Genomic DNA, 25,287 nt, shown 5'->3' on the forward strand with positions numbered 1-25,287 from the left:
CTGCCTTTGCCCCAGGGCATGACTCCAGGGTCCCGGAATCCAGTCCCATGTCGGGCTCCCTGCATGGAGTCTGCTTCTCCCTCTGCCTGTGTCTCTGCTTCTCTTGCTCTGTGTTGCATAAAAAAATAAAATATTTTTTTTAAATGGAAGTATAAAGCAGCCCGGGTGGCTTAGTGGTTGAGCGTCTGCCTTCAGCCCAGGGCGTGACCTGGAGACCCAGGGGAGCCAGCTTCTCCCTCTGCCTGTGTCTCTGACTCTCTCTGTGTCTCTCTCTTTTTTTTTTTTTTTAATTTTTATTTATTTATGATAGTCACACACAGAGAGAGAGAGAGAGAGGCAGAGACACAGGCAGAGGGAGAAGCAGGCTCCATGCACCGGGAGCCCGACGTGGGATTCGATACCGGTCTCCAGGATCGCGCCCTGGGCCAAAGGCAGGCGCCAAACCGCTGCGCCACCCAGGGATCCCTGTTGTCTCTCATAAATAAATAAAATCTTAAAAAAAAAAATGCAAGTATACATCTCGGCATTTCTTGGACTCTAAGTGTGCCAGCTCTGTGTATTTTCTGTACTGTACTAACAGCCAGCTTCTCTGGGTCAGACATTCAGCAAACGCAGATACTTGGCTCGAAAGCTCTGCGACTTCGGCCAAGCAGGCAACCTCTCTGAGCTGCAGCCTACCGGTCCGTGTTACTGGAGGACTAAGGGAGGGAGCACGTGTGAAGCGGTGTCGGCTTCCTACCTTGACCCCGCATCCGTCAGCCCCTCGCCCGAAGAGGCCGCCTTCCTGGATGGCTCTCTCCAACCCCGGCTGCCCCCGCCCCTGCCGTTGCTCCATCCCTGCGACCCCGAGGGCTCGAGTGCCCTGCTTTGCACGTCGGCAGGAGTGAAGGCAGCCCCCCGAGCCGGGTCAGCCCGACCTCCACACCGGGCCGCCGCCGCCGCCGCCGCCGCCGGGGGTGTCCAGCTCAGCCTCGGGGTGCCAGCCGGGCACCGGGCACGGCCCCCACGGAGAGCGCAGGCACCGGAGGCGGAGCGGGCTGCCGGCGCTGGGTCCTCCCACTGGCGCAAGGAGCCGCGGGGAGCTGCTGCCCGGCCCGGCCGAGCACCTCGCAGGGCGGGCTCCGGACCGCGGACCGCGCATCCCGGAGCGAAAACCCCGACCGCCGAGCGCGGGAACCACCGCGGGAGAGCTCCCCGACCGCGCCTGCGCGACAGGCGCTCACGGCGGTGGGCGGGGCCGGAAGCTGCGGGCGCGCGGCGGTGGGCGGGGCCGGAAGCTGCGGGCGCGCGGCGGTGGGCGGGGTTGCGCGGCTCTGCCGAAGGCGGGGCCCCGGCCCTTTCCGCGCAGCTGATTGGTCGGCTCCGCCAGCGGCGCGGCGGCTCCTGGAACTGTCATCTCCGCCGGGTGAGTCCTGGGTTCGAGTGTGTGTCCCGGCGTCCCGGGGCTCCCGAGGTGCCCCCACACACACCCCGGAGAGGCAGAGCAGGCCCAGGCTCGCCTTCCCCGTCGGGCCAGGAGCCCTCAGGGAGCTTTAGTGCGGGGCCACGCGGGGCCTGCGCGACCTCGTCCCTAGAGAAGGGCTGAGCTGGGCTGCGGCGGGGAGGACCGGCCGAGGGCTACCAGGTGCTACCAGGTGCGTGCGCGGGGCCGCAGCCCGTGGGGCCGCAGAGGAGGCTTCCGGCGGAGGGGGGGGGCGGGAGGGGCTGCAGGGGGGTGCTGGGAGGGGAGGCTGCAAGGGGGGCTGCGGTGGGGGCTGGGAGGGGAGGCTGCAAGGGGGGCTGCGGGGGGGGGCTGGGAGGGGAGGCTGCAGGGGGCTGGGAGCGGGGGCTGCGGGGGGAGGCTGGGAGGGGAGGCTGCAAGGGGGGGCGGGGGGGAGGCTGGAGGGAGGCTGCAGGGGGCCTGGGAACGGGGGCTGCGGGGGGAGGCTGGGAGGGGAGGCTGCAAGGGGGGCTGCGGGGGGAGGCTGGGAGGGGAGGCTGCAAGGGGGGCTGCGGGGGGGGCTGGGAGGGGAGGCTGCAGGGGGGCTGCGGGGGGGCTGGGAGGGGGGACTGCGGGGGGAAGCTGCAGGGGGGCTGCGGGGGGGGCCACCCGGGGCGTGGGGGGGAGACAGCATCATCCGGGATGGGTTGCAGGAGCAGGAGGCCCCAGGAACGGAGGCCCCCCGGTGTCCAGGGCGGGTTTAATGGTTTTGTGATTCTTGGCGGAGCGGGAGGCCACACCGAGATAAAGCATGATAGATACATTCTAATATTTTAGATTTGGACATTACTTTGATAAGCCGAAGACATAATGCACTAAAAGATTTTGTTTTAAGATTGTATTTATTTATTCATGAGACACACACACACACAGAGAGGCAGAGACACAGGCAGAGGAAGAAGCAGGCTCCCTGCAGGGAGCCCCGACTCAGGACTCATCCCAGGGCCCCGGGGTCATGCCCTGGGCTGAAGGCAGATGCTCCACTGCTGAGCCACCCAGGCGGCCCTAAAAGAGTGTACTATGGAAGTGTTTACATGTATACAAAACTCAGCAAAACACGGAAAATAGCATTCCATTATGGGTCTCAAGTACTCATCACCAGCCTCAACCACAAACGGCCAGCCTGGTTGCATTACAAATATGTTAAGATTTGCCTCAAATCCATCCCGATAATATGTTAACCTTATGTTACCAAAAACAAACAAAAAAAATCCCGTTCACGCTCAATGGGTGTAGAGGTTCAGTGTTGCGAGATGACAACAATACTGGAAGTTGGTTGCACAACAACCGAACTGCAGCTTAAAAATGGTTAGGATGAAAAAGCAAAAAGGAAAAAATGGTTAAGATGGTAAGTTTTATTGCATGGGTTTTAACCACAATTGTTTTTTTTTTTTTTAAGTTCCTTTCAAATTAAAAAAAAAATGCTGCAAATTAGGGAAAAAGATCTGATTGCAAATGTGCAATGGAAAGTAACTCATTGCCAAGTGGAGGCCGATAGAGTTGTTTTTAACTCATGGAGGCTCTGAAAGGAAGCTCTTGGTTTTGGGGGCTCAGAGCAGTGGGATCTGGCTTTGGGGTGGAGCTTAAGCACTGGGATGGCCTCTGGTTTATATTAGACCTGAAGGGTAAGGTGAGCCCAGCTTTGCCAGTTGGATTTCTCCTAAATGTTCCTGTTCTCTTACACTCTGAGCTACACCTTTAACCCTTAGCTAAGCTCCTATGCCACTGTGTACCTTCGTTTACAGGAAGGTGAGTTAAGTGTGAATTCACCTTTTTCTTTCCACTCTCATTCTTTAGGGCACTTCTGGGTACTCTGTCTCCAATCTACTCCATCTCCCAAATGTACCACAGGTCAGTCTTTCACACTCCTTGGTGTTAATTGGTAGCCTAACCTTCAGCCTTCTAGCTCTACCTTCTAGCTTTCTACCTTCTACCTTCTAGCTCTGGTCCAAGTGAGTCCTACATGGATAGCCCTGAAACCTTCCTTTTGCCCACCCCCAAACAAACTATAAAATGAGAAAGCAGGGATCCCTGGGTGGCGCAACGGTTTGGCGCCTGCCTTTGGCCCAGGGCGCGATCCTGGAGACCCGGGATCGAATCCCACATCAGGCTCCCGGTGCATGGAGCCTGCTTCTCCCTCTGCCTATGTCTCTGCCTCTCTCTCTCTCTCTATCATAAATAAATAAAAAATTAAAAAAAAAATAAAATGAGAAAGCAATTGCCAGTTTTGGGTTTGGGGCTCATTTTGTCTTGCTCTAGGGGCCCCAGGACCCATTAAATTTTCTTAATGTAAGTTGGCATTTATTAGAGAGTTAAACAATTGGATAAAATTTGCACCAGAAAGTTGTATTAAAGGGTTGCCTGGCCAGCTCAGTCAGTGGAGCATGTGACTCTTGATCTTGGGGTTGTGAGTTCAAGCCCCACATGAGGCATCAAGCTTACTTTAAAAAATAAAATAGGGGGATCCCTGGGTGGTGCAGCGGTTTGGCGCCTGCCTTTGGCCCAGGGCGCGATCCTGGAGACCCGGGATCGAATCCCACGTCGGGCTCCCGGTGCATGGAGCCTGCTTCTCCCTCTGCCTGTGTCTCTGCCTCTCTCTCTCTGACTATCATAAATAAATAAAAAATAAAATAAAATAAAATAAAATAAAATGTGTGCATTTTAAAAAATATGTTATTGAGTCATGGCTACTTAGGACTATTCAGGACAAATTGGATACTTGATCACATCAGTGATGGTGAGATGGAATTAGTGACAGGGCTGCTGGTAATGAATGACAAAGCAAAAGCTAGATTCAATCAGAGGGGAAATTTGCTTAGTGTTTGACCTATAGATTTATTTATTTTTTTAATTAAAAAAATTAAAAATGAAACAATAAAAATATTTAAAAGACTTTATTTATTTATGAGAGACACAGAGAGAGAGACAGAGGGAGAAGCAGGCTCCATGCAGGGAGCTCGATGTGGGACTCGATCCCGGGTCTCCAGGATCACACCCAGGGCTGAAGGCGGCGCTAAACCACTGAGCCACCTGGGCTGCCCCTCGATGACGTATAGATTTATATCTGTTCACTGAGCTATAATTATTGAAGTATCCACAGGAAATAATGTTATTGTGCATATATAGCTCATTTACTCTTTAACTTTCTCTTTCCCCATAGAAAAGTTGTGATTTTGGATTATGTGAGGTTTTTTTTAGGAATGTAGCCATCATGTTACATCATAACTGCCTGTACACAGGAGGTAATATGAAATCAATGAACTGTTTTCTTATGTTTTTCTTTGTAGGGAAAATGGAAGAGCTGAGTCAAGTCCTGGCTAGTAGCTTTTCTGTGTCCCAAGATCTGAACAGCACAGCTGCCCCACACCCCCGCCTGTCCCAGTACAAGTCCAAGCACAGTTCCTTGGAGCAGAGTGAGCGGCGGCGCCGGTTATTGGAACTGCAGAAATCGTAAGGCTTGCTTTAACTCTTTGGCTACTTTCTTCAGGCTGGGAGCTGTGAACCAATGAGGAGGCTCTAGGTTTGATTCTTCAAAGTAGACCTTTTGTAGGTACATCTTGCCCGTGAGGTTGGGAGGGGTAAATCCTGGCAGAGGTAGACTTCCTTTACACTGCAAGCTTAGGAAAAGATGGAAATGTAAGAAGAGACTGAAGTTTGAAAGCAAAAACTCAGTTATTTGGTTAAATTGTTCTTTTTTTCCTGGCAGCAGTACTGAGCTTTGCAATTTAGGGACTTGTGAAAGCCACACCCAGACTCCACTCCCCACATTCCCTGTGTGGCTTCTGCACTCTGAATCCTGGCATCGTTGTGGTCTTCCTGTCTGCCTGCAGCCTGAATGTTTCTATGGAGCCCTTGAGAGTTCAATACAAATAATTCCACAGGGAATCTGAGGAAATGTCTTCCATACACTGACTTCTCAATGCCAAAATGAGCAAACAGGGGAAGAGAACAGGGAAAGAGTGTTTGAGGCCAGGCTGCTCTGAAGCCAGAGCCTGTCCTTTTATCCTGAGTACCACATGGGCCTCTTCTGGGTAATAAGGAATTGAGGATTTGAAGGCACTGCTAACAGCTGCACAGTTTCTCTACTGTCTACATTCTGCCCAGTGCTGCATTATTGGATGTACTTAGCAGAAATGGTTCCCTGTGGCCTCTGGGTTATTTGCAGATTGCATTCTCAGATCACCTCCCCCCTCCACACTCCCACCTCTGTTGTTTAAGAATTATAATTAATTATTTTGAAATAGGGAACACATTTATTTTATGTATTCATATTCAAAATTCAAAATTTGTAAGAGTATATGGTGAAGTCTCCATCCTAGTATGACGCTAAGTGAAATAAGTCAGCCTGAGAAAGAAATACCGTACAATTTCACTCATATGTGGACTCTGAGAAACAAAACAAATAAACAGAAAGTAGAATCAGACCCTTAAATACAGAGAACAAATTGGTGGTTGCCAGAGGGGAGGAGGGAGAATGGGAGATCCGGGCATCCAGTTACAGAATGGCTGAATCATGGGAATAAAAGGCACAGTGTAGAGGATACAGTCAGTGATACTATAAGTGGTGTGGGATGGTGACGGATGGTAGCTCTACTTGTGAGCGCAGGATAACGTAGAGAGGTTGAATCGCAGCATTGTACACCTGAAACTAATGTAACACTGGGTGTCAACTATACAATAAATAAACAGACAAACCAAAAAATCTCCCTCCCAATTCTGTCCTCTGGCCATTCACTTCCTCTACCATATTAGTTTCTTTAGTATCTTTGCAAAGATATTCTGTGTATATAAGAGCAAGTGTGGCTTTATGTATATATACCATTTTTTAAACAGAGGGCAGCCCTGGTGGCTCAGTGGTTTAGCGCCACCTTCAGCCCAGGCGCGATCCTGGAGACCCGGATCGATTCCCAGGTCGGGTTCCCTGCATGGAGCCTGCTTCTCCCTCTGCCTGTGTCTCTGCCACTCTCTCTCTCTCTCTCTGTGTATGTCTCTCATGAATAAATAAAATCTATAAAAAATATTTTTAAAAATAAAAATAAACAGAAGTACTGTACAATACACTGTTCTGTGCATTTACTTAACATTTTTGGGGAGAGATTTTATATCAGTACCATCTCATTCCTTTATTGTGGGGCCAAGTATTCCATTGGATGGATAATTCATAATGGAATCTACCCAATCCCCTACTGATGAGCATCTGGGTAGTTTTCCTTCTCTGGTGCTTTCAAACAGTACATGGGAAATGACCACAGGTGTGCATCCTTTCACGCAGGTACAAGTACACCAGCTCTAACTTATTCTTGAGATAAAAGGCCATGGTGCTTGCATGTGCTTTCTCAGGTGTGCACCTTCTCATGAATGTGCCCGAATTTGTGTGTGTGAGACGAAACCAGCTGAGTTGGTCTCACTGCCTGAGTGGTGGATCTTTCTTAAAAGCATTCAGGAAACCAAGTGTGGGAGGTTATATTGTATCTACAAATCACTTTGAAACAATCAGGTTCCAAACAGTTCTTATTCTTTTTCCCTTTTTTTTTTTTTTTTTTAAGATTTTATCTATTTGAGAGAAAGAGCATGAGCTGGGGGAGTAGAGGGGGACGAGGGAAGGGGAGAGAGAGAAAGAGAGAGAATCTCAAGCAGATTCCACACTGAGCACCGAGCCCACATGGGGCTCAATTCCACAACCTGGAGACCGTGACCTGAGCTGAAACTAAGAATCAGACGTTCAACCAACTGAGCCACCCAAGCACCCCAGTTCTTATTACTTCTTAATTACCCAACCTTTCTAGAACATGTAGTAATTTTTTTTTAAAGGAGGATAACGATACAGGGAAATAAGTAAAAGATATATTAAATTTAGGGGCACCTGGATGGCTCAGTCAGTTAAGCATCTGCCTCGTGTCATGATCTCAGAGTCCTGGGATCCAGCCCTGCATTGAGCTTCCTGCTCAGTGAGTAGTCTACTTGTCCCTTTCCCTTACCCTTCCCCCTGCTTGTGCTCTCTCTGTCTCTTAATTAAATAAATAAACTATTTAAATAAAAAAAAAAAAAAAAGAAAAAAAAAAAAAAGATATTAGGGATGCCTAGGTGGCTCAGTGGTTGAACGTCTGCCTTCCACTCATGGTGTGACCCCCGGGTCCTGGGATTGAGTCCCACATCGGGCCCCCTGTGTGGAGCCTGCTTCTCCCTCTGCCTGTGTCTCTGCCTCTCTTTCTGTGTCTGTCATAAATAAATAAATAAAATCTTAATTAAAAAAAAAAGTCAGGAAGAAGGAAGGCCTGGCTGCTCCTCAGAAAGCTGTGTAAATTAGGGGCACCTGGGTGGCTCAGTCAGTGAAACGCCCCACTATTGATTTCAGCTCAGGTCATGATATCAAGGTCAGGTTCCACACTCAGCGGGAAGCCTGCTTCAGCTCTCTCCCTCTGCGTGTGTGCGCTCTCTCTCTCTCTCTCTCTCCCAAGCAAATAATCTTTAAAAAAGAAAGAAAGCTGTATTAATTGAAAAGTCCCAGAAGTGGTCCTTGTTGTTGTTGTTGTTTTGAAGTGGTCCTTGTTTTAACCTGCTCACCGCATCTCACTGATTCCTCTCTTCAGTCACTGGGGGGCCTTTTAACAGATACCTGTCAGGCAGGAAGGTCAGCTCTCAGGGTGGGGGAGTAGAGATGGGAGTCTGGAATGGGGTGAACAGCAGCAGGGTCAGCCTCTCCAGCCAGTGAACGTCAAGAATTCCTTTCAACATTTTACTCTGCCTGGTTTTCGGGAAACTGAGGAAGGCTGAGTGTGTTCAGAAGGGGGCTCCCTATCTAGGACAGGTGAAGGGCCGTCACTAGTTTAGCCTTTGGAAGGAAATTTCTACCGTTTCTTCCCCTAGAATCCCCAGGGTGCTCCTAAACTCGGAGCCTTTCAGTTAAACTAAACTGGTCACCTTGTAGGGGGTCTTCATAGGAGACATAAAGGGCTGTCCTTTTGCCTTCTTCTCTCCAGCAACCGGCTGGATTACGTGAATCATGCCAGGCGACTGGCTGAAGATGACTGGACAGGGATGGAGAGTGAGGAAGAGGAAGATAAGAAAGACGATGAAGAGATGGACATTGACGCCGTTAAGAAGTTACCAAAACGCTATGCTAATCAAGTGAGTAGTCCAGGGAAGGTGAGGCCCGGGTCCAACCCCACCAAGGTAAGTGTTGCCATAAAGAGAGGAGGAGGAGACAGGAGGAAGGAATGGGCAGGCTGCAAAGAAGCTGTGGATATGCATTAAGTGTATGGACTAAGAGAAGAGATGGCTTATGGTGCCCTGTGCTGACCGGGGGTCACTGAGGGAGGCTGTAGGTGGTGCGCTGGAGAACTTGTACGTCATACTATAACCCGAGGTCGCTGGCCTGCTGCAGAAAGCCGCCAAGCTCTTAATACACTAACAGAGTCCATGCACTTACTTAGTGGTCATTGTACAGCAATGCCGGATTGGACCTGCCCAGCCTGCACTTCCCCGGCCCCACTCCTAGGTTGGTGGTCTTTCCTGAGCAGTGGACTAACATGTCAGTCTTGGATCTTCACATTCAGATGGTGGGGGATCCCTGGGTGGCGCAGCGGTTTGGCACCTGCCTTTGGCCCAGGGCGCGATCCTGGAGACCCAGGATCGAATCCCATGTCGGGCTCCCGGTGCATGGAGCCTGCTTCTCCCTCTGCCTATGTCTCTGCCTCTCTCTCTCTCTCTGTGACTATTATAAAAAAAAAAAAAAAAAAAAAAAAAAAAATTTCAGATGGTGGAAGGTGGGGAGTGCAGTTGCCCTTGAGTATGGCCACTTGCCAATAGGCCAGCCAGTTGGCCTCCATGAGGCTGAGGCTGTGAAACAACAGATGATTGTAACATACTTGACTAAGTGGCCTGTTGGTTGCAGAAAGAAACCGGGGTGGTCTGTGGAGCCATAGGGGAAGCAAGCGTGGAGACTGTTCAGTGCTTCTGGCAGGCCAGGTATTCCAGAAGGCAGGGTATGGGTCCAAGGGGAGCCAGGGGCCTACATTGCTATTATATTGTTCTCTCTATAACCCAAGTGTCTTGTCATCTCAGAATCCTCTCTTACCTTTAGAATATGGTTTCTGAGCACACATATTCCCATCTTCTTTCTGTGTCCCAGATACAGCACAGGCAACATCATCTATGACAAAATACAATTCTGTTCTGTTCTGCAAGTATTATTGAAGGCCCTGCTCCGTATTCAGCTGGGCCATATGTGGGAAGATGGACAAGGGTCAGAAATGGCCCCTGTACCCCTGCAATAAGTGGAGGTGATGGTTTTTGCTATAAGAAAGTGAGATTATGGACGCCTGGATGGCTCGGTGGTTGAGTATCTGCCTTCAGCTCAGGTCCTGATCCTGGGATCCAGGATCAAGTCCTATGTCAGGCTCCTTGCAGGGAGCCTGCTTCTCCCTCTGCCTGTCTCTCTCTCTCTCTCTCTCTCTCTCTCTCTGTGTGTGTGTGTGTTTCTCATGAATGGGTAAATAAAATCTTAAAAAAAAAAAAAAAGTGAGATTGGGGGCACCTGGGTGGCTCAGTGGTTAGGAGTGTCTGCCTTTGGTCAGGTCATGATCCTTGTGTCCTGAGATCGAGTCGCACATCAGCTTCCCACAGGGAGCCTGCTTCTCCCTCTGCCTGTGTCTCTGCCTCTCTCTTTGTGTCTCATGTGAATAGATAAATAAAATCTTTCAAAAAAAAAAGAAAGTAAGATTAGAGTGGGGGGTGGGGTAACTGGGTGACAGGTGATGAGATGAGCACTGGGTGTTATACTGTATGTTGGCAAATTGAATTTTTTTTTTTTAAGAATTTTATTCATTTACTCATAGAGACACACAGAGAGAGAGTGAGGCAGAGACACAGGCAGAGGGAGAAGCAGGCTCCATGCAGAGAGCCCGACGTGGGACTTGATCTAGGGTCTCCAGGATCACGCCCCGGGCTGCAGGCGGCGCCAAACCGCTGTGTCACCGGGGCTGCCCGGCAAATTGAATTTAAATAAAATTCAAAAAAAAAAAAAAAAAAGAAAGATTAGCTTCCAGCAAGGAAGGAAGTAGGGTTTGGGGAAAAAAAAAAAAAGGAAGTAGGGTTGTGAAATCAGGAAAAAGTTAATGAAAGAGGAGGCAGCTTTGAAGCATGGGTAGGACATGGACAGAGGTGCAGAGCATTCCAGGGTCTTCAAGGCAGCAGGAAGAGTCTGAGCAAGAGCCTCAAGGTGGGAGGAGTACGCGGTGTGCTGAGAACAGTGTGCAGGCCAATGACGGTGGAACAGCATAGGGTTGGGGAAAGGAATATAGTAGAAACGTGCGGGAACGCAGACTGTCTTTTAGATTGTGGAGGACCACCAAGAATTTTTGAGCCAGGGACAGAGTTGGGAATTTGACATGCACGTCAGTGTTTAGAAGGGCCTGGAAGAGAGAAGCTGGAGTAGCTTAGCTTTGCGAAAATGATCTGCTGTCGGTGCTGAGAGCAGTGAGGGTGTGAAGGAAATTAGGTCACACGTGTGAGAAGTGTCGCCAGGATAAATGGATAGAATCTAACAGGGATTGGATAGAAGAGGCAGTGTGAAAAGTGGTTGAGTGTTTAAACTCTGAAGTCACATTGACCTGACCTCAAAGCCAGGCTCTTTGTTGACCTTGAACAGGTTACTTAACCACTCCAAGGCTCTGGTTTCTTAGCTGTAGAATGAGGACAGTTACAGTACTATTTCACAGGACTGTGACAAGGATTGAAGGAGATGGTATGCCCACAGTACTTGGCCTACAGCCCGTAATAAATGCCCCACAAATATTAGCTACTATTTTTTTTTAAACAGCTATGTTGAGATAAATTCACATACCACACAAATCACACATTTCCAGGGTACCAATCAGTGTTTTTTAGTGTATAGTCACGGGGCTGTGCAACCACTACCACTGTATTAATTCCAGAACACTTTATCACCACCAGAAGGACCCTCATACCCATCAGCAGTTAACTCCCAATCTTCCTTTCCCCTGGCCCTTCGCAGTCAGTAATCTACTTTCTGTGTCCCTGGCTTTGCCTTTTCTGGACATTTCCTATAAATGGAAGCATGTAAGATGTGCTGTATCTGTTTTCTTTCACTTAGCATAAGGTTTTCCAGGTTCATCTGCGGTGGAGCATGTGTTAGAATTTCATTTCTTTTTATTCCCAGATAACGTTCTGTTGTCTGGATCCCCCACGTTTGGCTGGTCCACCCATCAGGTGGTGGCATTTGAGTCACTCCGACTTTCTAACTGCTGTGAATAATAATGCTGGACAGTCATGAACAAGTTTCCGTGTGAATATGTTTCCATGTCTCCTGGGTAGGTACCTGAGAATGAAATTACGAGGGCGTGTGATCATTCTATGTTTAATGTTTTGAGGAGCTGCCAGACGGGTTTTTTTTTTTTTTTTTTTAAGATTTTATTTATTTATTCATGAGAGACAGAGAGAGAGGCAGAGGGAGAAGCAGGCCCCCTACAGGGAGCCCGATGAGGACAGACTTGATCCCGAGGGACTTGATCCCGGGCCTCCAGGATCACGCCCTGGGCTGAAGGCAGCTCTAAACCGCTGAGCCACTGGGGCTGCCACTGTTTTTGCAAAATGACTAGAGCATTTTACTTTCCCACCAGCAGTGGGAATGAGGGCTCCAATGTCTCCACATCTTTGCCATAGCTTCTTATTTTCCATCCTTTTGAGTGTAGCCATCCTAGAGGGTGTGAAGTGATGTCTCATGGTTTTGATTTGCATTTCCTTAATGACTGATGATATGGAGCATCTTTTTATGTGCTTAGTAACGTTTTGTATACCTTCTTTGGAGAAATGTCTGTGCCTTTTTTTCTTTTCTTTCTTTCTTTTTTTTTTTTTTCTTTTTTTTCTTTTTAGAGAGGAGGAAAGAGAGAGAGGAGGGGCAAAGGGAGAGGGAGAGAAAGAATCTTAAGCAGGCTCCATGCCCAGTGTAGAGCCTGACATGGGCTCGATCTCATGATCCTGAGATCATGATCTGATCTGAAATCAAGAGCCAGACACTTAACCAACTGGGCCACCCAGGTGCCCCCAGACCCATTTTTTAATTGGGTTGTCTTTTATAATTAAGTTGTAAGAGTTTTTTATATATTCTTGATACAAGTCTCTTATCAGATACATAATTTGCAATATTTTTCTCCCATTCTGTGGGTTGTCTTTTTACTTTCTTGATGGTGTCATTGGCAACACTAAAGTTTTAAATTTTGAGGTAGTCTTATTTATCTATCCTTTGTTTTGGTGCTTGTGCTTTCAGTGTTGTATCACTATCATTCTTTAAGGAAGTGTTGATTATGGTTGGTTTAAGATTCGGTAACAGATGAGCTGCCTGGGTGGCTCAGGAGGTTGAGTGTCTGCCCTTGGCTCAGGGTGTGATCCTGGGGTCCTGGGATGAGTCCCACATTGGGCTCTCTGCATGGAGCCTGCTTGTCTCTCTGCCTGTGTCTCTGCCTCTCTCTCTCTCTAATGAATAAATAAAAAAAAAAAAAAAAGATTCGGTAACAGAATGGTGTTGCCATTAACAGAGCTACAGGGTACAAAGGGGAAGTAGGGGATTTCAGGGATGGAAGGTATTTGGGTGATCGAAGGCCGTGAATCCTGTTTTGGGTACAGTGAGTATAAGGTAAAGAGAGAGCAAGCAGAGGAAGAGATACTACGTGGATGGCTGAAAATGTAGGTCTGGAGGAAAGGAAAGCAGTCTGGAGATGAAAAAGAAGGAGAATTGGGGTGCCTGGCTGGCTCAGTCAGTGGAGTATTCAACTCTTGATCTCAGGGTCATGAGTTCAAGTCCCATGTTGGGAGTAGAGCTTACTTAAGAAAAGAAAGAAAGAAAGAAAGAGAGAGAGAGAGAGAGAGAGAAAGAAAGAAAGAAAGAAAGAAAGAAAGAAAGAAAGAAAGAAAGAAAGAAAAAGAAAAGAAAAGAAAAGAAACAGAAGGAGAATTGGGGGATGTCCTCTCAGAAGTGGCAAATGAAGCTGCAGAAGTAGATGTGACCCAGCCCCGACCAGGACAGCATCTAAGAGAAAAAAAGGTGGGGGGGGGGGGACTTAAAACAGCCTTCTGAAGATTCTCTACATGTTTTGGGGGAGTATGTGGAGGAGTGTTTGGAGGAAAAAAAAGAAGAATAGCACTGGCTCACATGGCCAAGGGAACATGTGTCAAGGAGGATGAGGAGGTGGTGACCAGCAGCGTCACACAAGGAGGGGAGCACAGAGGATAAGGGAGGAGAGAGGGAAGAGGGAGACTTGGCAGCGAGGAAGTCATGGCCTTCGGCAGGGCGGTGGGGTAGGCAGATCTGGACTGAGAGTTCAGCAGCAGCGAGAAATAAGAAGTCGTTTTGAAAGGGACAAAGTACAATAGTTTACCAGAAATGCAGAGTGATAAAAGGTTTTCATTTTTGTTTTGTTTTTTAAGGTTAGGGCTTGAGCATTTCGTGGGCCAAGGGAAAGGAGAGATGAAGTTCTGTGGGGGCAGTTAGTTGATAGGCCAGTCTCTGTGTCGATGGGAGGAACTGTGAGCCACGAGTGGAAGAGTTAATCTTTGCAAAATTCATTTCACCACTACCACCACCACCCTTCTGTTTTTGTTTTATTTTTTAAGGATTTTATTTACTTATTCATGAGAGAGAGAGAGAGGGGCAGAGACACAGGCAGAGGGAGAAGTGGGCTCCGTGCAGGGAGCCCGATGCAGGACTCAATCCCAGATCTCGGGATCACGCCCTGAGCCGAAGGCAGACGCTCAACCACTGAGCTACCCGGGCGTCTCCCCTCTCTTTTAATTTAAATTTTGTTAGTTATCATTACAGTGCAATATTGGCTTCTGGAGTGGGATTCAGTGATCCATCACTTACATACAACACCCAGTGCTCATCACAAGTGCCCACCCTGACGCCCATCACCCATCTAGACCATCCCCCACCCAACTCCCTCCATCACTCCTCAGTTTGTTCTCTATCAGTAGGAGTCACTTATGGCTTGTTTCCCTCTTCTTTTTTTCTTTTACACTTCCCCATATGTTCATCTGTTTTCTTTCTTAAATTCTACATATGAGGGACGCCTGGGTGGCTCAGTGGTTGAGTGTCTGCCTTCGGCTCATGGGATCCAGGATCAAATCCCGCATTGGGCTCCTTATGGGAAGCCTGCTCCTCCCTCTGCCTATGTCTCTACCTTTCTCTCTCTCTGTCTCTCATGAATAAATAAATAAATCTTAAAAAAAAAAAAAAAATTCCAGGGCAGCCTGGGTGGCTCAGCAGTTTAGCGCCACCTTCAGCCTAGACTGTGATCCTGGAGACCCAGGATCGAGTCCCACATCGGGCTCCCTGCATGGAGCCTGCTTCTCCCTCTGCCTGTCTCTGCCTCTCCCTCTCCCTCTCTCTCTCTCTCTCTCTCTCTCTCTGTCTCTCATGAATAAATAAATAAAATCTTTTTAATAAATAAATAAATAAAAACATAAATAAATAAATAAATAAATAAATAAATAAATAAATAAATAATTTTTTAAGATTCCATACATGAGTAAGATCATTTGGAATCTGTCTTTCTCTGACTGACTTATTTCACTTAGCATAATACCCTCTAGCTCCATCCACGTTGCTGCAATGGCAAGATTTCATTCTTCACCGCCCCCCCACTTTTTTGAAGCAGATTTCCCAACATTCTTAGTACAATATTTGGGGTAACCAGTTTGAGGAATGATGATTCAGATTGAGAGCATCTCAATGTCAGGGGCCTGATTCATCTCTGAGGAATAGCCTCTGGCATATAATAGTTCTGAGAATGGCAGGTGGGTGGACAAAGTAAGGTGAGGAAGAAGGTCCCTACACCCAGACACAAGAGGTACGGTAGTAGGAGTGGGATGGATGAAGATGAGGAGAGAAGTTGAAGTTCACAGTGAGCAGCCTCCATCCCGTCAGTTGAGACAAGTTGACTGAGGGCAAGTGGGGCGGAGGTCTACCGTCAGCCTTGGGGGGTATTCCATTATATAGAGAGGATGTGAGTTCTTTGTCCTTGCATCCACTGCAGCAGCACACCCCTGTTGATTTTCTAAATAGTCTCTCCACCCAGCGTGGGGCTTGAACTCACAACCCCAAGATCAAGAGTCGCAAGCTTTCTTGCCTAAGCCTGCCAGGCATCCCCTGTTGATTTTCTATGCCATTTGTATGTTCCCAGTTGATGCTGTCTGAGTGGTTAATTGACGTCCCTTCGGATTTGGGACAGGAATGGATTGTGGTCGTGTGCCCTGTGGGAAAAAGAGCCCTGATCGTGGCCTCCAGGGTGAGTAGCTGCCTCCTGCCTTGTCCAGTGCGCCTGGGCTATAGCAGGAGGGGTTCTTTGTACTTCGTGCGCCTTCCCTGCTATAGCAGCTATGCCTGGCCTGGGGATTGAAACACTTGCCCGCGGGAGGGATTTGTTGAGAGCTGTCTTTGGGCTAGTGACACGCCTGCAGATTGTGGAAGCGAGAGGGTGAGGTGGACCTTGATGCCTGATGGGATGGCTAACTGTCCCGGCCCCCCCTTCCCCCCACCACAGGGATCCACCAGCGCCTACACCAAGAGTGGTTACTGTGTCAACAGGTTTTCTTCCCTTCTGCCGGGAGGCAACAAACGAAACTCAACCACAGCAAAAGGTATCTGCCTAATATTGTCCATTTATTAAGTTTGTTTAGAAAGATATATATTTTTAAGTAATCTCTGCACACAATAGGGGCTCAAACTCACAACCACAAGATCGAGAGTCACATGCTCTACCAACCGAGCCAACCAGGTGCCCCTTTTTAGTAAGTTTTATAATTAGTAAAAGGGGAAGGTTCTTGGTTACTTGCTTTAAAGACTCCCTTTGAAAGCGCACCTTTGAAACTGTACGTCTGGATTCAGGCCATCATTTTCAAGGTCAGGCGAGTCCTGTCCCCGGGATTCTGGCCATCTTCAAGGTCAGGCCTCCTCAGTTGCAGGAATGATGCAGCCCCTGAGGCCTGTTGGGCAACAAGTCCCTGAATTAAAGTTGGTGCACCTTTCCCACGAATGTCCGTTACTGGGTGACAGTGCAGTTTGGAGGCCATAGGTCCCCCAGAAAGCTGTTGCTGAAGCTTCCTGCCAAATCTGTCTTCTCCCTGTGGTTGTGCTAACCGCAGCCTCTCCCTGCCCCCGAGGCTCAGCTGAGGAGACTAAGATCATAGAGGTGAAATATCTTGCCCAGTCACTCGCCCGGGAAGGGGTCCGGGAAGGGGCCAAGCTGGGCCTCAACCCCACTCTCGTCCCTGCCTGTTCAGGCTCCTCACATGCTTGGTATTGAGCCTAGACTTTTCTGTTGGCTTTCAGAGCGCATCACATGTGAACACTGGCTCACCCATGCCTCTCCCCAACTCCTCATACCCGCGTCTAGCTCTCTTCTGCTGGCTTATTCCCCACATGTGCCCACTTCATTCCACCCATTGGCCTTTGCTCATGCCACATCCGTATTCCGGCCTGACATCTCCTCCCACCTCCCCTCTACCCTATTGTTTTAATCCTCTGATCCCAGAAGACTGTTCATGTGCCAGCTCTCCCGGGAAGTGTTTCCTGCTCTTCCAGTCTCCCTCTTCTAGAACCCCTGTTGCTCTTAGCTTGTGTTGTACACTTCACCTCTTGGTTCTTTGCTCCGTAATCATTTGATCCCCTTAACTGGATTGTAACTTCCTTAAAAGCAGGGACTACTTATAGTTAATGTTCCACACAGAATAGACCACCTATGATAGGAACTCAAAAATGCATGTAAAATGGAAGATTACCTGCTTTTGGGCTGGAGCTTTTTCTAAGGTGAGCAAATGTCCTAGTTTATCTAAAAGTTCAGAATTCCCATCTGGCTGAAGGGTTGCCTTGGTACCTCGCATGCCGTCCTACTTGCGTACCCTTAGCTGCACCAAAGAGTTAGATAAGGGCCATGGAGAACTTTCTCCCTAATGACCTCTGATTGGAAGGGGTACCCTGTACTGACTTTCTGCTCTGTGACCCCAGACTACACCATTCTGGACTGCATTTACAGCGAGGTGAACCAAACCTACTATGTTCTGGATGTGATGTGCTGGCGGGGACACCCTTTTTATGACTGCCAGGTAAGGACTGATACTCTCCTCATGTATTCTTCTGTTTTCTCCTTTCTTCCTGGGAAAGTGGCTCAGCATGTGGGTTTGGTACGTGACCAGCTTCTTGGTGTGCACAGGATGTGGTATATCAAGTACATTATCTAATGTTCCTTACATTTTTGAGTGTGTTTAAATTAGCTTCGTTTTTAAAAAAAGAAGTAGGAGGAACTAAGGGAAGTACAGCAATTCTCGAGGGGAGGAAAGAGTGAAACAGCAGAGGGGTAGGCTGGGACTTTGTGGAAGCTGCACCCGCCCCCTCCCCTCTCTCTAGAGTGTGGGAGGATTGCTGGCAGGGGAGACGGTGGGCAATGGGGATGCCACCTTGTGCAGGCTGCACAAGGAAGAGAAGGTGGAATGAAGTTACCAGCAAGGAGTCTCTGGCCAGCTCTACTGCTTCACCAACCATATCCTGATGCTGAAAACAACAGGACCTCCTTAGTATGATACAAAGGCTCGAATCTCTGAGGGGCCAGCTCTGGAAGGAGATTTTCCAAGTGAGGAGAAGCCTCGGTATTCTCCCCTCGAGGGTCACCTTCCTCCAACAATTTCCAGGTGATTCCTATGAATGACAGTAGCAGTCATCAGAGTGAGTCTAGGTCAGCCCCTCAGACTCCATTTCTCTTCTTTACACTCCCTCACCTTTGTCTCAGGTTTCTAGTGGTGACTTTTTTGTCCTCCTCGACAATTAGTTTATCACAGTTAGAAATGCAAATTCCTGGACCTACTGAATCAGAAACTTGGGTAAACTTATGTTTTAACAAGCCTACGGGCAATCCCCAGGCAGGCCTTGAGGGCTGTCACCATAGGCTGCTGCTTCTCTGTAGCCAGTAGCCAAAGCATGATTTTCCAAAGCTAGGCGGTGGGGCTGCAGAATTCAAACACACACCTCGTTCTAACCTAATAGCTAAGACTTGCGTTGCCAAACACTCTGTGAACATTATCTCACTGAAGCCCTTACAGCAACTCTATAAGGTGAGTACTGTTGTTATTCCCCATCATAGGTGTGGAAGCTGACAGCCACAGATCTTAAGTACTTTGCTGTAGTGCAGAGCCACACCTAAAGCTCAGATCTCATAAATTCAGTCTAGAACACATCTTCCTCAGGGACCTGGGTGCTCAGTCCGTTAAGCATCTGCCTTCAGCTCAGGTCATGATCTTGGGGTCCTGGGATCAAGCCCCACATAGGGCTCCCTGCTCAGCAGGGAGCCTGCTTCTCCCTCTCCCTCTGCCTTTGCCCCTCTCCACCCCCTCATTTGCTTGTACTCTCTGCTCTTTTTTATGTGTGTCTCTGTCTCCCAAATAAATAAGTAAAATCTTAAAAAAAATAGAATATATTTTCTTTTCATTCTCCTGAAGTATGTTTCATAACATGTATTCACAAATTATAAGTTTGGTAACTAAAATTACCTGTATTTTTATAATATATAGGATAGACTGTCCTTTTTAATTTTTTTTAAAGATTTTATTTATTTATTCATGAGAGACACAGAGAAAGAGAGGCAGAGACAGGCAGAGGGAGAAGCAGGCTCCATGCAGGGAGCCCAGTGTGGGACTCGATCCCGAGTCTCCAGGATCACGTCCTGGGCGGAAGGCGGCACTAAACTGCTACTGCTGAGCTACCTGGGCTGCTCTGTCCTTTTTAATTTTTAAAAGGAAAATAATATACAAGAAACAAAAGGCACTAAATAGCTACAAAAGGGTATGGATCAGTAATTCAGAGAATAAAGTAGTTTATAAGTTACAACTATAAAGTAGTTTCTAATCCTCAGAATGAAACCTAAATGAAGATTAACATAATGTGCTTTGGAGTCAGAGTCCTGAGTCCCCTGTATTTTCTGTGGCTGAATGATATAATCTCTCTGAGCCTCAGAGTCCTCACTTGTAAACTGGAGATAATGGTAATCCAACTCTCAGAGGGTGGGTGAGGATCAATGATTAGGTGAATAAGGTCCTTAGCATGGAGCCTGACACATAGTAGGCCTACAGTGATACATGTTGGCTCGACTGCTATTAAACATCCTATTGGGTTTTAGGAAAAAATCTTCAAAGATTTTATAAACATCTTCCTGACCATATGGCAGTGTTTGAAGGGACATGATAGAAGGGCTTAGGTCTTCATAAATTAGGTGGTTATTTAGAATGGGGTGTTTTTGTTCATTCTACAGTTTGAAATGAGCAGCATTTCATCTTTCTGTTTCCCTCCTCTGTGGCAGACTGATTTCCGATTCTACTGGATGCATTCAAAGTTACCAGAAGAAGAAGGACTGGAAGAGAAAACCAAGCTTAATCCCGTAAGACCTGGTGTTAGGACTGTGGGATTCTTTAGGGGGATTGTTTTGGATTGTTCTATTATCTAAATGTAATAATTGTGAATGAAATGATCTTGTTTTTGAGATAGCATGGGAAGGATGTGGGCTTAACAGTCATCCAGATCTGAACTAGTTTTGGCTTTAACAATTACTAGCTAAAATTAATAACCTCATTTGGCCTTAGTTTCTTCATCTGTGTAATAGAGTTCGTAACACCTACTTTACTGGATTGTTCTAAGAACCAAGTAATACAAACGTGCACGTTCTCCTAACATGATACTTATGGTAGGCACTCAATAAACAGTGGTTGATATAAAATGCTAATAACTGCTTTTATAAATAATGCTATTTAGGGATGCCTGGGTGGCTCAGCGGTTTGGCGCCTGCCTTTGGCCCAGGGCGCGATCCTGGAGTCCCGGGATCGAGTCCCGTGTCAGGCTCCCGGCATGGGGGCTGCTTCTTCCTCTGCCTGTGTCTTTGCCTCTCTCTCTCTCTCTCTCTCTCTCTCTCTCTCTATGTCTATCATAAATAAATAAATATTTTTAAAAATAATGCTATTTAGAAGTCTAGTACAGTGGCTCTCAAATTGTAGCATTCATCACTAGTATATGGAATCCTGGTAAACCTAGATCCCTGGGCCTCCTCACTGGAGTTTCTGATTTACTAGGTCAGGATGAGCCTGAGGATTTCTTTTTTTATTTTTATTTTTTTTATTTTTAAAAAAAGATTCTATTTATTTATTTGACAGAAAGTGAGAGAGAGAGAGAGAGAGAGAGAGCATGCAAACAGGGGAAGCAGCAGAGGGAGAGGGAGAGGCAGGCTCCCCACTGAGCAGGGAGCCTGATGTAGGCAGTCTTAGGGTATCTTCTGACTTTGCTGTGTCAGAGCATCAGAAAAGGGCTAGAAGCCGATTCCTGGGAAAGGATATGCCGCTGCCCTTCAGAGCCTCAGCTGCACCCTGCTAGATAAGTCAGAATGCCAGAGCTGGAAAGGCCCTGCAAGGATAGCTCATCTACATCCTTCATTGTTCAGATGAAGAGGCAAAGGGTCAATCCCAGGACCTGGGGATCATGACCTGAGCTGAAGGCAGATGCTCAACCACTGAGCCACCCAGGCGCCCTGAGCCTGAGGATTTCTAACATGTTCCCCAGTGGCGCTGGCACTGCTAGTCCACAGACCACACTTTGAGAACCTCTGTTCTTGTGACTGGGCTGAGAGGGACCTCATTTTACAGATGAGGATGTATGCTCAGAGGAGACTGCCTTCCCCAAGGTCCCACAGTCCAGGATGACAGCCTATGTGTCTTTGCTTGCCACTCAGTGATTAAATATGCGACAGCTATGTTCAGGGCATTTTATTATCAAAACCCGATAGATTGGCATTTGCTTGGATTGGTTACACTATTAAAGGCATTCAGTAACCACTTACAGGACAATAAATGGGGTCAGTATCCAGTGATGTTACAAAGAAGGTCCTGGAATAACATATATTGAGGAAGGGAAACACAGGAGCAGGTCTGTCTGAAACGTTCTAAGTGCTCTACATATATTACCTCACTGAACCCATGCAACAACCTTATAAAGTAGATACTTGTATTATCCTGTTTTACAGATGAGAAAGCAGAGGCACATAGAGATGAAATAATTGGCAGAGTTGGGAGTCAAACCCAAGCAATCTGACTTCAGAGCAATCCTAATCACTTTGTTATAGTGTTCAGTGTCCTTGCTAGGGACACCCGGGTGGCTCAGGGTTGAGCATCTGCCTTTGGCTCAGGGTGTGACCCCGGGGTCCCAGGATTGAGTCCCACATCAGGCTCCCTGCACGGAGCCTGCTTCTTCCTCTGCCTGTGTCTCTGACTCTCTCTCTCTTCCTCTCAGTTTCTCTCTCTCATGAATAAATAAATAAAATCTTTAATAAATAAGTAAACAAATAAAAATCCTTGCTGCTGTGAAAGGAGCTGCACTAGCCCTTCCTCAAGATTGTCATATGGCTTCGAGAATAACATACAGTAGAAGAAAAAAAAAAAAAAGAATAACATACAGTCCCTAAACCTAGCAGAGAACAGTTATTCTTAGTCTTGGCTGTGTGTTAAAATCAACTAGATAGCATTAAAAAAAAAAAAATGCCTGGGACCCATCCCTGGCCAATTCAGTCAGAATCTCAGGGTGGGGCCTGGGCTTCAGTGGTTTTTAAGAGTTCCCTGGTGATTTTTGTGGATAAAGCAAAGTTGAGAACAACCAACCCAGTAATTCAGAGGGTGGGGGGAGGTGGGAAGGATGAGACTGAACTTTTCGGGATCCCTGGGTGGCGCAGCGGTTTGGCGCCTGCCTTTGGCCCAGGGCGCGATCCTGGAGACCCGGGATCGAATCCCACGTCGGGCTCCCGGTGCATGGAGCCTGCTTCTCCCTCTGCCTGTGTCTCTGCCTCTCTCTCTATCTCTCTTGACTATCATAAATAAATAAAAATTTAAAAAAAAAAAAAAAGAATTTTTTTTTTTTTTGAACTTTTCTTCTTTGATACAGTTTATCACTTGCTGGAACTCATATTATTTGTAACATATACTAATCCTTTGTTCTAATTTATGTTTTAGTTTAAATTTGTGGGACTGAAGAATTTCCCTTGTACTCCTGAAAGCCTGTGTAAGGTGCTGTCTATGGATTTCCCTTTTGAGGTAAGTAACAGCCATTGTCTTTATTGCCCTGATGTCTTTGCAGGACATAGGGAGGCTTGGTTACGCAGTCTTAGGGTATCTTCTGACTTTGCTGTGTCAGAGCATCAGAAAAGGGCTGGAAGCCGATTCCTGGGAAAGGATATGCCGCTGCCCTTCAGAGCCTCAGCTGCACCCTGCTAGATAAGTCAGAATGCCAGAGCTGGAAAGGCCCTGCAAGGATAGCTCATGTGCATCCTTCATTGTTCAGATGAAGAGCCGGGGGCCCAGGGACGGGGAAGGCTTCCACTCCTAGATCCTCCTTGGGTACCTGTTTTCTGCTGCGAGCCTGAGAGGCCAGCCCCTTGTTTAACTGCCATAGCTGATCGTGCAGGTGGGGACAAGGGATGGACAGGCCAAGGGGGTACGAACTCCTTATCCTTCCTCCTAAGAGCAAATGGTCCCTGGGGTGGTGCTTGCTGAGCAGTGGCATGGGAGCAGTGTGACCAACTTGCCCCAGTTTGTCCAGAACTTCCCCAACTTAGCACTGAAAGTCTCATGTCCCTAGAAGTTCCTCACCCTGGACAATCATTTGTCATCCTCAGAACCTCTCCAGGCTCAGCCACAAACTTGCCTTTGCTCCTCATACCCTTTAAAATGGTGCCTAGTCACTGGGACGCTGGGTGGCTCCGTCAGCGTCTGCCTTCGGCTCAGGTCACCATCCCTGGTCCTGGGACAGAGCCCAGCACTGGGGCTCCCTGCCCAGGGGGAGCCTGCTTCTTCCTCCACCTCTGCCTGCCACTCCGCCTGCTTGTGCGCTGTCAATAAATAAATAACATCTTAAAAAAAATAATAACATTAAATTCTTCCCAGTCACCCACAAGTATTTGCTTGAACTCGATACAATTTTGCTAAAAGGATCAGTTTCCCAAATGGGGAAATGGCAAAGGCCAAGTTGCCTTCATTTCTGGGAGTCAATTAAGAAGGTGGTAAGAACAAATCTTTATTTATGATCCTTAGGCCCCAGTGACAATAAATGCTTTTTAGAGATGAGTCACTGAATCATGGAAAAGAAAATGTGGAACCGTAGGAGGTCTTCCCGTTGAGAAAACCTGAGTTTCCCAGAACATAGCTTGCAGATAATTTAGGAGGAGGTTGGGCAGCCGGCAATGGCGTGGGGAACAGGGCTTCCTGACAGCCTGTTGCCCCTGTGCTCAGCAGCCCAGCATCCTGGGGCCTGTCCAGTTCCCCTGCTTTTTCCCTGTGTGGGACACATTCCCTGTTACAGAGCCCTCAGAGTGATGAAAAGTACGTGGGCTCTGGGACAGAAGACCTGGGTTCAAGTTGAATTTCTGCCTCATACTGTTTTTATTTATTTATATTTTAGATTTATTTTAGAGAGAGAGAGAGAGGATGAGTGGGAGGGGCAGAGAGAGAGAGAATCTCAAGCAGACTCTACACTAAGCGTGGAGCCTGACGTGGGGCTTGATTTCACAACTTTGAGATCACGACTGGAGCTGAAAGCAAGAGTCAGATGTTCAACTAACTCTACCACTCAGGCTCTCCCCTACTGTGTTTCCAGGGAGGCCCCCAGAACTACCCTAGCCCCATTTCTTAAACACCTTCAGTGGCAGGTATGAAGATAAAGTAGTAGATAGCAACACCCTGTAAACAGGAAAGTGCTACTTATGTTTTTATCTTCCAACGTTTAGTTTTCTAGACCATTTCTTCATTTAGAGAAATTGCACATGTGAGAAACAAGGATTCTTTTTCCTGTGGCAAGGAAAGGGAGTTGGCCCACTAGAGCTGCCCCTGTGTGCATCGGCTTTCCTGGAAACACGTGGCCCAGAAGTCATTTTCACCCCTGGTTTCCTCTTTTGTAGGTAGATGGACTTCTCTTCTACCACAAGCAGACCCACTACAGCCCCGGAAGCACCCCTCTGGTGGGGTGGCTGCGCCCCTACATGGTGTCAGATATTCTCGGCGTAACGGTGCCCACCGGCCCGCTGACCACCAAGCCAGAATATGCTGGGCACCAGCTCCAGCAGATTATTGAGCACAAGAGGAGCCAGGAAGGCATGAAGAAGAAAGTCACACACAAGGCATCTGACTATGAGTTGGAACACCTGTCTACTCCTAAGCTGAAGAGCCCTCCCCATAGCCTGGAACCTCCTGGGAGCCTCATGGAGAACTAACAGGGCAGCCCCTTGGGGAGTCACAGGATGGTGCTTCATCCGAGAAGTACGGCTGGAGAGGAGGACAGTGACACCACCAGGTTACTTCATTTTAGAGTGGACTTTGCAAAGCCACTCCAGCTGGAGACAGCTTATCTCCTATCTGAAGTGCTGGCTCAGGCAGTTGAGGGAGGTTCCCAGATTGGGTGGTCTTTGGATCTGAGCAGTAATTTGGGTGAAAAGTGTATCCCAGATATCCAAATGTAAATATATGTAATTCTTACGAAAGAAGTTGTTTGTGGTTCTTAAACTTTAGATGGTCTTGACCCTTCCCCCCCCCAGGCTACCTAAACCATGACTGTTCAATCTTGGCCCATTTCACTGTTTTTAGCACTTAAGCATTCTGCTGAGTTTCCAGTTGCTGCTGTTAGTAACGTCATTTTCTAAAAGGTCTTACCAGGAACTGCAGTTCTTGGTATTTGAATATGTTCCCTCTTCTGAGAAGTGTGATTTTCTTTGGTTTAGACA

General features: G+C 47.7%; 1 protein-coding gene across 5 annotated transcripts; it reads left to right on the forward strand.

The window, feature by feature from the left end:
- Window positions 1–1,302: 1,302 nt before the first annotated feature.
- SNUPN (snurportin 1) lies at window positions 1,303–25,047 on the forward strand. Of its 5 annotated transcripts, none has more exons than XM_041746528.1 (10): window positions 1,313–1,405; window positions 3,278–3,331; window positions 4,768–4,930; window positions 8,461–8,608; window positions 15,679–15,783; window positions 16,039–16,135; window positions 17,502–17,599; window positions 19,843–19,920; window positions 22,529–22,609; window positions 24,469–25,047. In XM_041746528.1, exons 3-10 carry the CDS (start codon window positions 4,773–4,775, stop codon window positions 24,778–24,780), a joined length of 1,077 nt encoding a protein of 358 aa, XP_041602462.1. In that variant the 5' UTR covers window positions 1,313–1,405; window positions 3,278–3,331; window positions 4,768–4,772; the 3' UTR covers window positions 24,781–25,047. The 5 variants fall into 5 exon arrangements, with proteins under 5 accessions (XP_041602463.1, XP_041602462.1, XP_041602460.1 ...); XM_041746526.1 differs by lacking the exon at window positions 1,313–1,405 and adding an exon at window positions 1,412–1,634; XM_041746530.1 differs by lacking the exon at window positions 1,313–1,405 and adding an exon at window positions 1,412–1,634 and having other exon boundaries at window positions 15,727–15,783.
- Window positions 25,048–25,287: the final 240 nt, after the last annotated feature.

Source organism: Vulpes lagopus, chromosome 2, assembly GCF_018345385.1.
Source record: "Vulpes lagopus strain Blue_001 chromosome 2, ASM1834538v1, whole genome shotgun sequence".
In the NCBI taxonomy this organism is placed as follows: Eukaryota; Metazoa; Chordata; class Mammalia; order Carnivora; family Canidae; genus Vulpes; species Vulpes lagopus.

Coding starts and splice junctions, on each gene's coding strand:
- SNUPN (XM_041746529.1), top strand. CDS start 4,773: ATGGAAGAGCTGAGTCAAGTCCTGGCTAGTAGCTTTTCTGTGTCCCAA. Junction 8,609..15,678: donor CAAAACGCTATGCTAATCAA/GTGAGTAGTCCA, acceptor GTATGTTCCCAG/TTGATGCTGTCTGAGTGGTT. Junction 22,610..24,468: donor CTATGGATTTCCCTTTTGAG/GTAAGTAACAGC, acceptor CCTCTTTTGTAG/GTAGATGGACTTCTCTTCTA.